This window comes from Falco peregrinus, chromosome 7 (assembly GCF_023634155.1).
Source record: "Falco peregrinus isolate bFalPer1 chromosome 7, bFalPer1.pri, whole genome shotgun sequence".
NCBI lineage: Eukaryota > Metazoa > Chordata > Aves > Falconiformes > Falconidae > Falco > Falco peregrinus.
Window position 1 is genome coordinate 12,972,342 of NC_073727.1, and position 13,377 is coordinate 12,985,718.

At 41.5% G+C, this 13,377-nt stretch overlaps 1 protein-coding gene across 3 annotated transcripts in view; it reads right to left on the reverse strand.

Annotated features, from left to right (window-relative positions):
• Nucleotides 1-13,377, reverse strand: part of ITSN2 (intersectin 2) — an 87,520-nt gene that overhangs the window by 11,966 nt on the left and 62,177 nt on the right. For 2 of the 3 annotated variants that reach the window (XM_055810661.1, XM_055810662.1), the window contains exon 28: nt 12,252-12,443. In XM_055810661.1, coding sequence (XP_055666636.1) covers nt 12,252-12,443 — 192 coding nt within the window. Of the gene's footprint in view, nt 1-1,878; nt 5,578-12,251; nt 12,444-13,377 lie in introns of those variants that run through there. The other variant, XM_055810663.1, reaches the window with a different exon arrangement.

Genomic DNA, 13,377 nt, shown 5'->3' on the forward strand with positions numbered 1-13,377 from the left:
TTCCTTGCATCAGTTCTGGCATTTAACTGACTCCCAGCTCACACCCTGGCAGCAAACAAATCCCAAGGGGGAAAAAGAAAACAGTAGTTTTCTGCTAGTTTAGCAGCCAGGAATGTGCATGGAAGCAGTAAAACTGCCTGTTTTGGCAGATGAAAGCTGTTGGTTTGGCTTCTGTCTTGCAAAGCTTCATCCCAAGCTCCCCATATAGCTTGTGAAAAGCAGCGAGATTTTTGGGAGCACCTGCAGAGGGGCATCTCCGCTGCCCACGCTGGGGGCTTGCCTCCCTCTGTTGACTTGGTAACAGGTCCACATTACCTCCGGAGGGCAAGCCAGCCTGCCGCTCCCACCGAGAGCGGGGTACCGTTCAGAGAAAGTGGGGCATGATCTGCCTAGCTCCCTCTCAAGACCACCGACCTTTGATGCTTAGGGCATAGCAAGAGAGAGATGCCTGCTGTAACTGTGGCACCCTTCACGATAAATCCTGCTCTCCAAGATGAGGAAGCAGCTGTCTTGCAGGGGCAGGGTAAAACAAGCTGGAAAGTTTATAAACAGGAAACCCAGTCGCTAAAGTTGTGTTTAAAATTATACTTCCCTCTCCAAATATACCTGAACAAGAAATACTTTCTTCCTACTAACATAACTAACCCTGCATGAAAAACTACGGAGTTTCACAGTCAAAAGATGCTCTGCAGGAGATTCAAATGCCTGAAAAACATGGGGGGCTGGGGGAGAAAGCCTTTCCAATTACTGCCATATTTTGGATTTGAGTACATAGAGGAAGAACGACACTTTCTGAAGAAAAGAAATCCTCCAATGAAAGAAAGATGAACCAGACCTATCACGATTTCAAAAGATGTCCTTTTTATTCTTTGTTAAAAAAGGGGAAGTGAATTAGAATTCTTCACTGTAAAGCCAATTCCAGAGAACTGAAGTAAAAAACAGATGGATAAAAGGTTTACAAAGATGCCCAGACCTGCTAGGGCACCGAGTGCTTTGTTCCCTTCCCCAACAAACAATGAAAAACCACATTAAAAATGACAGCTCTGGAAAGACATCTTAAGCCTCAAACATGAGCTCAGGCCCTTACCCTGAAGGATCCATCTATACCAGAGGCATCACTACTTTGGGTCACCACTGAAGACTGTTTAGGGGTAGAGGTGGCCTATGTCAACTGCATTGCAAGGAAATAGCTTGGTTTATTTAGGGTTGTTTGGATCGTTCTTTCTTTGGAGGGGGGAAGGAGGGTAGTGGTGGTTGTAGGTTTGGGTTTTGTTGGGGTTTTTTTGGGTTTTGGCTTTTTTTTAGCTCAAGCCAGTTGATATGGCTGGGAAAACCATGTAAGGGTTGGGGTTTTTGGCCCGTATAAGCCTGCCTCTACTTTCCCAGGCTCCTGTGGAAAGACTACATCTCACCTTAAGGACCATGGGCTGGCATCAAAATAGTCCCTTTGGTACAGCCAGAAAACAGACTGGTGGTATCGTGGGATGTCACCCACAGCCATTTTACAATCTCTACTGGCACACATAAGGCTAATTCACTTGCAACGTACTCCTGTCACTGCCTGTAGCTGTCAGTAGCCTCTGTGCCTACTGAAACCTGTGAAAGGAACTAACTCAAGATATCTGCTGCCATGGAAAAGCTGGTTTCAATCAGGCCCTGGGAAAAATAACAAAAACTTATGCAATCTCCCCTAATCAGTAAATGATGTATATTCTCTCTGCTCCAACAGAAGAAATTTATGATTCAATTTTCAAGCGGTAAAAAGCAAAATCAAGTTGCTCTGACACAGAGCCAGGTAACATAAGGCTTGTACCAAGCCTCTCCGATGGGAAAACATCCTTCCCCGATGGACAAAAAAACCACAACAGACAAACTAGATCCTTTTATGTGTCCCTTTAATAAAATACATTTGCATAGTTATCTTACAACTTTGTTTAAAAACAAAGATGAACAATTGCCTCATGCTAAGCACAGCCTGCATTTGCATGTCTTAACAATCATCCTCAAACATTAACACTCTAGCTTGAAAAGAACAACAAAAAAAGATTTTAAGGCAGCACACACCATTGCAGCAGTTTTATTAGTTCATTACATTAAAGTAGCGTGACCCTGCAGCAGCTCCCAACACTACTACACGCCAAGGTTGGTCAGCATTCCTATGAGCAGACTTATTTACAGGTGTTTCCAACCCGACTCAAGAACATCACACAGGGATATGACCTGAGAAAGCATCGAGATGGCATAAATATTCAGTGACTGGTAGGAGACATTTCAATTATTAGCACGTAACTTTTTTTGATGGAGCTTTATGCCTTCTGCACTAACTGTAACATTACTAACACTGACATTAAGATAGCGCTTTGTATGCTTTCACAGCCCTTCACAATTCACTGACTACTCACACACCCCAGCCCTGCAAGCAGGTCTCGGTGGTGGCACAAGACTTTCCTGCATCGATCCAACTGCTAGCTCAGGAACTCAGCTCTGTAAACTAAGCTTTTGCAAAACTACACGTTTGTAGGTTGTTAGTCCGTTATGCAAACTAGACAGTTAAAAAAATCAGGAAGCGTTTCAGTACCTGTTCTTGCGTATTTGCAGCATCGTTCTCATTTTTACCCACAATTACACCATGGCCCCTATTCTCTGCTGGCCCGCAGGAAGCAATATTAAGCAAGTATTACACTGCAGGCAACAACGTATTTTGCTTTCCTGGTTGGCTTCAGTTTTAACTGCTAACCTTGGCGCGGCTCTGAGCAACATTTAGACTCCCCGCTCTTGACTGGGAACCACCAGTTCAACAAAAAACCTCTACTTTCCACTTTGCCTTTAGTTCCAAAGCCAACCTTTTTCACCTAGATAAATGAACACTTCATTGCTAGTTTTACTTGGCTGTCTGGGATGACAGCTGAACTCAACTCTTTTATCAACAAGAGAATAGATTGCACACAACCAGACAGAAAGTAACATTTTTGAAAGAAAAAGTCTTATTTAAACCCAGCTTTTATTAGCTATACCTCCTCATTGTTACAGAACATTATTTTAAAATAAGCTTGCCTTATTTTAAGGCCATCCTCGGCCTAAGTCTTTCCTATCAATGGTCTGGTGTTTGTATTCAGTTCTTTCTGCAGCAGTGTGCGACAGGAGAGCAGAGCTCTCAGGTGATTGTGCTTGACCTGTGTTAAGACTTTTGCAATAGATACAAATACTGAAGACAGAGACTACAGCTCTTTCAGTCAATATTATTAAGGTGTATTATTTATCTTTGTTACTACAGTTAGAGAATTTAGAGCACACTCAGGTAATACTGAAACATGAAAAGCCCAAAATGCCTCATTTCAATACTCATCAGTTCAAACTGAAGGACAGCTGTTTGAATAATCATCAATGAAACAGCTGTTTCAATAATTATCAATGCTCATACCTACATACCCAACAATACCCTAATCTCCAACTGTATCAGTTAAAAAATGGGTAGAATGCCAGTTGGTTTTGGAAAAATGCCATGTAACTACATCCAAGAACATCCCAGATAGGATGTGAAGCTGTTTTTAATTTTTCAATGACAATTAGTAGCAATTTGGCATTCAAGGAAAACTGTCACTGAACACTGGGAAACCAGTTTGGTTCAAATCCCACATGTTAACGGTGCCTTTTAGAAATGGGATAATTTGTAAGATCACCTAATTATTAGACTACAGTAAGTGACTGCTCAATGCCACTGGTGTAGCACAACACACTTCACCCTGCACTAAACAGGCTTTCAAAGTCAAAAAATCCGAGAAGGCAATTCAGGGTGATTAGCATATTTTTAGTAGAAATACTTAAAACGTAGTTTCATAAGGAAATCAGGTCAGCTAGAATACTTGAGGAATTATCTAGCACATTATTTGCCTACAATAACATGATTTCATTCTGTAACAAAATATTGGTTTAGACAAAATACATCCAGAATAAAAAAACATTTGTAGTTTTATGTAGGCACATTGCTGTAGTCTGTATTGCACAAAAGATATATCTCTGAACTCAAGGGCACATATACGTTATTTGATCAAGTATATTAAATATGTAACAGAAATTTTGGAGAGAGGCTTTTAAATCTCTGCAATTGGACTAACCTTTTCCTGATAGTACCTTCACAACATTCATATATATATAGTAAACAAGCAGTGTTTTGTAAACATTTCTGATTGCATAAGTGACCTTTGCTGTTTTGTAACCAAGTTCAGAAAACCAACTAAATTAAAATACTGCACCTACTAGATCTCTCCTGTCATTACAGAAGCACAGAACTATTTAAGCAGACAAGCAGTCTGTATTAAACTAATAATTTTATTTAGAGGGGTATCAGGGTTATACTCCTGAAGTCCTGGTCCCTCCCTCCCCCCAAACTAATCAAACATGGGCACCATTACTGCACCATATTGCTGACATGCCATAACTGTACCTTTAAGGACCACTTTTGAGCTGGGGAGTATAGTTCCTTTCCTAAACCCAAACGCTCTGCCTTCAGCTCCAGGTGTCTGTTAGTGTTTCTTTTCTGGCAACATCTCTTTATCGAGGTTACCTACATATTAGGCTGCTCCAATTTATTTAACAGAAGACCAGCAGGATTCAGGTAGTACCTACTTTAAGTCACTCCAGACCACAGCCAGATAAAAACACTATTTGGTACCGTTAACTATTTAATGAAGAAAAGGGGCAGGGAAAGGGTCTTGTAGCACAGGGGCTGTGTAAGTGTACTTACTGCAGTAACTAGTACATGTTTGCTATTTACCAAAACTGAAAGCAAATACAAATTATCAGAATTAAAGTATTTAAAGGAAGGAGATTGTTTAGGGGTAGGACATATTGAGCCAAAATAATCCAAATTTCTGCTACAGTACTACTGTGAAGGAAGAAACAAATTAAAATATCCTCCACTCTACGCATAATAGTTCTTTCCCTAGTTAAAAAGGTTATTAAAAGGGTGGATGGACTGCACCAGATCTGTATCTTAGATCTTGTAGCATGTTTATAATCACAGTGACTATCAGCAGCAAAGACAACTAGGGTTTGTCCTCTGGGTGAGCCTTGTAGGCTTGCAGTTTTAAAAGCTCAATATGTACGAGATTAAATCAAGTCCAGTAGAACAGTAGTCAGTGAACATTTTAATTCTGCAAAGTACGTACATCACAACATCAAAAGAACAACTGCCCAATCAAAACAGCTCAGATAAACTGTGCAAATAGTGGGTCTTTGTGTGTCTGCAATCCCACCATGCAAACGGTAACTTGGTATGCATGCTAATGATCTACGATTATCAATACCAAAGAAAAATACTAAAGGAAACAAGAATGAACAGCAGTGAAAGCCACACAAAGACCCACTATCCCTTCTGCTTTTACAAATCAACCGTAACTGTAGATTATAAGAAAACCCACAAAAACCTAATTTCTTGACTGGATCTAATGTTCAAACGAAGCAAAAGGATTGTGTCAGAGATATGTGAGCAGGGCTGGCCACCCTGCCTCCACGCTACAGTCAAACTTGGATAGTGGGTCTCTGAGGTGCTTTCACACTGGAAGACAACATTGGGTCCTAAAAAAAACAAAAAAAATGAAGGATAAAATGAACATAAATTTGAAGAGTGAAACATATGAGTTCTACGGACAAAGACAGAACAACACCAAAAAGCTCAGAAAGGAATGACGAACATTCAACTTTCTGAAAACAGACATCATGAACTTCTACTCTTAATTTCATATTTATAAACACACACAATTTTAAGCACTTGTGACCAGCCATCACTTGACTCTGAAAAACACATGTAGCTGATTTGCTTGAGGAAGAAAGTTTCTTCCCAAGGTAGACCCAACAACACAAGGTCAAGCCCTAGGTTTTTTTAAGGCAATGGCAAATTTCCCTGAATTTTCAGCAAAGCCAGGATTTCTCCTGAGAAACTTGTAATGAGACATTAGAAAACCAGATAAAAACCTAAACTTGTAAAGAAAAGCCTCACTGGGATTTGTTCACATTGGCACACCAAAATCAACCTGTTCAAGACTGTTCAACACCTGAAAGGAATTCAAACCTTGTCTCTAGTAATTTGTGCGCATGAAGTAGCATGTACCACATCACTCAATATACCCATCAGAAACCAAGGTCTACACAGTCTAGAAAAGGAACTGCAAAGTCAGGTTAAAGGCAAGTGGTATGAGATGGGCTGCAGCTGCACACACCCTGCGGACAATCCAGAGACTATTCCAGACCCCAGAATTTCAACCTGGGAGCATTAACAAGCCTGACTGACATTCACCAAATAGTTTCACAAATACAAAATGACTGCATCACTAGGGTCACTAAGGGAACTGATTTCATATGTGATCCTCGGTAAAAAGAGTAAAATTCTGGAGCTGTTGAATAAAGTCTTAGAATAAATTATTAATCTTCATGTGTTAAAAAAAATGAATGTGGATCTGCAACACTTCAAAGCCACCGATACCATGAACTCTTACTCCATAATCATAACGGGAAGCTAGCTGGCAATAACTTGAGAACTTCAAAACGTGTTATCCACATATAGACACAGACATGCACTGCCACGAGCGTGTCAGTTCAGAAGTTGTTTTTTCACTATGAAAACACTTGAAAAATCAGTCAGTTTCATTCATTAGACAGTGGCAGACAGGAATTACTAATGACCTTTTGTGCATGGAGGTAAACTTCTGAAAATACAGATCGTTGTTCTTGAAAGGACAGGACTTGCCTCATGTCTCTAATGTGTCACATCTACAGCTAAGGTTTGGGGAGAAAAAAAATTAGGTAGATCTAGTGGTATTACTATAAACATCAATTTCATACCTAAGGAAATTCACACTGTTGTCATAGGCGTGTCAAGAACTGTCTATGGAGAGAGGATCTGTTCCCAGTCTAACCACCTTTTGCCACTGCATTGGCAGAAGGCAGAGCAGGCAGGTTTAAATAGGGGAAGGAGGTGTTTATCAGGCTATGGGGACTACCTGGAGCTCATGTCTGAGCACCTGAAGGAGTAAGTTAGATGCCTGGGGAACTGCAACAATGTTGGCCTATGAAAAGAAAAAAGATTGAACACAAACAGTAACTATATGTACACTAGAGTAGCTAGAACTGGTGCAACATGCAGCTCTGTGAAAAAACAGTTTCATAAAGGAGATGAGGTACCTCAGCTAAGATGAGCTACAATGCACACTGAGCACAGGCATGTCCACCTGGCTGAAGTGTTCAGCGCTCAGCAAGAACGTCTCAGAACTGACCTGATCTCCAACACTAAAAGACAGCCAGCAACCAAGCATGCAGACATTGCTGGAGCATCTGTCTTGCCTCCATCTGAGGTACCTGAAGGGAGAAAATCCCAACTAAAGAAAACATAAGAACAAGGCTCAGGCTGGTCCCACAGATAAGAGGGTAAACTGAGAAAACTTATCTCACTGAGAAAGCCAACCGGAGAGAAGGTTCTAAAGGCAATTGTTTAAAGCAGACAAAGACTGGCTGAAGTAACAAAATTATCTCCAAACCAAGCCACTGGAAAGAACCATAAAGTGGTAAGTGCACCATGCCTACCCTGCCCTACACACCCCTTGGGAAGAAAACCTGGTAGATTCGTCCTAGACAGGTACTGGCAATGCACAAAAGATCAGACCCTGAATGATAAAGCAAGCAGCACTCAAAGAACAAAAGATTGTGAGACTATGCACACTCCTTTACTTTAGATCTACAGCTATTTATATTCTGAAACCTCCTGTGTATCTTATTTATTCTTTATGATGACTTCTCTGCAAACATTAGAATAAGGGCTATTAAAATGTCATTAAAACTGAGTAAATCTAACCATCACCAAGGTCACTGACAGCATGATTCTCAAGTGTTCTGCAATCACTAGGACCAAGTTGTATTTAAGAGACCTGTTGACAGACCTGTGACACCCTTGACTCTCTGCCAGGATGTGCAGCTACACCAAAAGGTAAAGTGACTTTGTCAGCACAGCTTACCCTGTCCAGAGAGCTATTTCAGCAACCTAAGCGAAGAAACATCTCACTGACCTAAGTTCCTTCTTTGCTAGGGAAGTTTGCCATTACAGCTATAACTAGCAAGTCCCAGGGAAGACTCTGGATACAAAGGTGGTCCATATAACAGTTTAAATTTGAAGGAAAGCAGAATTTTCCTAAGTCACAAACGTATCTGAGTAAACCAAACCTGTATGCTCCCTTTCAAGTACCGTTACATTTGACCATCTAGAAGAGACAGTGGGAGAGAATGCTATTTTTCAACAGAAACATGGTACTCAGATTAACAATTTTCTAAAATATAACAATGCATTTTTTATATTATACTCTGTCATATCTCTAAGCTGGTCCCTAGAGGGCCACATCAGCATTTCTGTGGGACAATTCATTAGTGATTTCTTAAGAATACTAATAATAGTTTCTACACTATATTTAAATAAGAGCAAAAAATATTTTAAGGAATTCCAAGGAAGTTTGAAAGTTCAATCAGTACCTATTTAAGGATTTCTCTGCTTACAGAAGAATGGTACAGGCCTAGCTTCCTGCTAACACAACCTATTAGCTCAGGCTTCACACCATATGAAAGCAGCCCAGCTGAAATCTCTGTAATGGTATTTGCATAATGCTGCACTTGAGCTAACAAGACACACTGGTTTTGAGCAGGCTCTGGACTTCAAGACAGATTTTTCTGAGGTTTCCAAATGCATGTTTTAGTATCACAAAAGAGCGCAAGCCCCAGCACAAAAGTGATATATGATAGCTTATTTGAAATACTCAGAGAACTTAACATTCAACATACTCTTCATTCACCAACAGGTGTATTTTGTTAATTAAGCACCAGCAGATCTGCTTCATAACAAACAGATTACTTCTTAGACAGAGGTTTAACAACCAAGTACAGGTGACCTGGTGCACATCTGCTCATCTGGGTGCACTGGCTGACCTTTGTCCTATGAAGACAGGCTGAGAGAGCTGGAGTTGTTCAGCCTGGAGAAGAGAAGGTGCCAGGCAGACCTTATAGCAGCCTGCCAGTGCCTAAAGGGGGCCTACGTGAAAACTGCAGAGGAACTTCTAACAACAACATGTAGAGACAGGACAAGGGGTAATGGCTTTAAACTGGAAGAGGGTAGATTTAAGTTAGATACTAGGAAGAAATTCTTCACCGTGATGGTGGTGAGACACTGGAGCAGGTTGCCCAGAGAAGCTGTGGATGCCCCATCCCTGGCAGTGTTCAAGGCCAGGCTGGACGGGGCTTTGAGCAACCTGCTCTAGTGGAAGGTGCCCCTGCCCATGGCAGGGGGGTTGGAACTGGGTGATCTTTAAGATCCCTCCCAACCCAAACCATTCTGTGATTCTAATATACTTTCAAAAGGAATATACTGTTCACAAAGCCACAGTTTGATATGAATGGAAATATTTTTAATCCACAACACTGAAACCTGAGAAAAAGCCTAACAACTTATCAGCAAATAATGAGAAAAAACTTAATAAAATATTTCAAAACTTTCCAATTACAATTTGGTCTTACCTTTTGTTGAAAAATAGTGGCAAGTGTTGAAGAACAGTGCTATACGTAATCACCTTGCCTGTATCATGTTCAGCCACAGGGACCTTATCAATGTCTACAAATACCTCAAGGGTGAGTGCCAAGAGCACAAGGGTCAGGCTATTTTTAGTGGTGCTCATCAACAGGACGAGGGGCAACAGGCATGAGCTGCAACACAGGCAGCTCCACCTGAATATGAGGAAGAACTTCTTTCCTCTGAGGGTGACAGAGCTCTGGAACAGGCTGCCCAGAGAGGCTGTGGAGTCTCTTTCTCTGAGGACATTCAAAACCCACCCAGACATGACTGTGCAACCAGCTCTCGGTGACCCTGCTTTAGCAGGGGGTTGGACTAGATGATCTCCAGAGGTCCCTTCCAACCCCAAGCATTCTCCAAGTCTAAATAGCAACGCACCTGCTATGAGAAGCTAGTATCTCTACCATTTTTGAAAATTCAGAAAGTTTTAGCATTCGGCCAGAATCTTAATTTTATAGTCCATCAGGATTTAGTCTATACTATTTCTTCTACTTCTTCGAAAATGAGATTTTGTAAACAACATAAAAAAAAACCTTCAAAAGATCATTTTAATGATCTAGATATGCCTAATTAAAAGTACACGAAGTTCAATCTAAAACACAGAAGTTTTTCACATCATAGACAAGAGGCACTTAAAAAAATATCAAAAACGTGTTACTAAAAAAGTGAGCATGGATGTAATTTAGCTAAAAAGAAAGCCTTCAGAGCAGTGCATTACTCTGTTTTGCCCATGTACCAAAACAAGCTATCCAAGCAAAATATTTTAACTTTCCGATCCAAGCTGTACCGTCATTACCGAGTCTGTGAATTCTTCTGTACAAACACAACTATGCTGATCATATCTTAAGTGCAAACTGGTCCTACACACTAGCTATAGGCTAATTGTCCTGGTTTCAGCTGGGATGGAGTTAATTTTCTTAGTAGCTAGTAAAGTGCTGTGTTTTGGATTTGGTGTGAGAACAATGTTGATAACCGCACTGATGTTTTCAGTTGTTGCTGGGTGATGTTTATACTAAGTCAAGGCCTTTTTGGTTTCTTGGGCCCTGCCAGCCAGAATGCTGGAGGGACACAAGAGACTGGGAAGGGACACAAGAGACTGGGAAGGGACACAAGAGACTGGGAAGGGACACAAGAGACTGGGAAGGGACACAAGAGACTGGGAAGGGACACAAGAGACTGGGAAGGGACACAAGAGACTGGGAAGGGACACAAGAGACTGGGAAGGGACACAAGAGACTGGGAAGGGACACAAGAGACTGGGAAGGGACACAAGAGACTGGGAAGGGACACAAGAGACTGGGAAGGGACACAAGAGACTGGGAAGGGACACAGTCAGGTCAGCTGACCTGAACCAGCCAAAGAGGTATTCCATACCACGGGGTGTCGTGCTGAGTATATAAACTGAGGGAAGAAGGAGGAAGGGGGGACATTTGGCATTATGGTGTTTGTCTTCCCAAGTAACCGTTACATGTGACAGAGCCCTGCTTCCCCGGGGATGGCCAAGCACCTGCCTGCCTATGGGAAGTGGTGAATGAATCCCTTGCTTTGCTTGCGTGTGCAGCTTTTGCTTTACCTATTAAATTGTTCTTATCTCAACCTGTGAGTTTTACATTCCTTTCCAATCCTCCTTCCCATCCCACTGGGTGGGGTGGGGGGTGAGCAAGCTGCTGCGTGGTACTTGGTTGCCAGCTGGGGTTAAACTACAACAGCTATTAAGAGTGACCTCAACCAAACTTATGGATGTGTGTCTTTATACCGAGGAAACCATAAATGATGCCTAGGGAAAAAACAGCAAGTAAAGGAACAAGGCTTATTATGTCAAAGGAGCAACTCTGACATCAAGGTATGTCCCTGAACCCACCGATGGCATGGGCTGATATAAAAGTTGGTTCAACCACAGTGCCCGAAAGATGGAAAGCTGAGCCAGTAAAAATGGTGGTAAATATCTCTGGGGAGAGGGGCCAAAAAAATGAGGTGTGCATGTGGAGGGGACACCAGATATTTTTACTGTATTTAAGTGCAAAAAAGGCAGAGAAAATGCTGACTGTCAGATAAATGTACATTCCAGCATTCAATTCTCAACCTGCTGCTGATAATTTTCAGCTTAACATATGCTTTGATATGTATCTTGTTTCTCAGAAATGGGTGAGAACTGGATTGCTAGGAGCCAGGACACACATATTTACCATAGGACAGACCACTTGCTAATACTAGAAACTTTTTTCTAACCTTTTTTATGGTTATTTTTACATAACTGATAGTTTAAGTTAAAGATTACTAAAACAGACACTTTTTCAAATTTTGTACAACTCAAGTAAGTTCTATACACAAGCATAATATGCCTGCATTAATTCCCAGTCCATGTCGGTTATCAAACTTTAGCATCTTTAATGGAAGGGGAACACCTACCAAATCTAATGTTTTTAGCTCATCCTAGAACTCTTACTATTGTACACTGGTTGGTTGGTATTGTACTGGTTGTAGATTAAATGGAAAAATATTTAAAGTACTTAGTACTATAGTATAGTACTTAAAGAAAGAGTATTTAAAGTACCAATAAATTTAGGGGATGTCTGGAATTCCAAATTCCACACACAAAGCAGAAGAATAAATAAAGTAACAAAATTAATAAAAAATAGAAGATGCTTACACTGCTGACTTGGATCAGAATCCGTGGTCATCTTCACATAGTTTGAGGGGAAGAGACCTGTCACGCCACTGATTTCTCCTTGCCACCAGTCAGCATCATCTTTGCTCAGTACATTAATGAGCTGCCCTTTGGAGAAACTGAGCTCATCTTCATTGTTTGCCATGTAATCATACATCGCTATCACTTGACACACTGAAGAAAAAACAAAAATAGCAGAACAGTGTTACACAAGTATTAAGATTGGTTTTTCAGTGTTTTACATAACCACAGGAAAAAAACAACATGTTACATAAGAAAAATGCTACATGATCTTATCTTGACATGGAACTATCCTCCCTTTTCTTTTACTGCCCCCCCGCCCCCCCCCCCCAAATTGGGCCAGGCAGTAATCTTTATTTCCACTTCATCTAACTATGCACTTCCATAGCAAATGGATTCAGTTAGCATAGTATCTACTGACCTTCTAAACACTTTAAAATATAATCAAGTATGCTTCTATCTCCTACTGGCTCAGAAAGGATAGTGAGCTTGATTATCTACAGCTGATTCTTGTGAGAAAAACATGGCAAAGGAAGAGGAAATGTGCATTAGCTAATCACGAACTGCCAGTTTAGTCAAAGGGAAGTTCTGTCCAGTGATACCCAGGAAACTGTTGTATAAGCAAATCGTAGCTGTGGAGAACAGCTCAATTTAAGCATGCAGAATGAAAAAAGCTCCTTTTCTATGAAATACTCTCATTTGTACCCAGCCATTCAAACCTAATGAAAATTTGCTGCTTAGTTTCCTTCCTTACAAGGAGCAGTGCATGCCATTCCAAGGTGTTTGTCAATGATTGCTAGTTTTCTGTAAGCTTTTTGCTAGCATTTGGAAACATGGAGTTTCCCAGGGAAGGCTGGGAACAGCCAAACCCCTGGGCAACACCAGGAGCAGTCAGAAGAGAGAGGAGAACATGCAAGAGCAAGAACGCTGCAGCCCCCCAGGCCAGGGCGGGAGGAGCTCCCGGTGGTGGAGCACAGATTCCCCGGCAGCCCGTTGGCTTTGTGCCCCCAGCCCACGGAGCCCCCGGGGGCAGCTCCCCCCCCGCAGCCGGGGCAGGGGGTGCCCGAGGGAGGCTGTGACCCGCGGG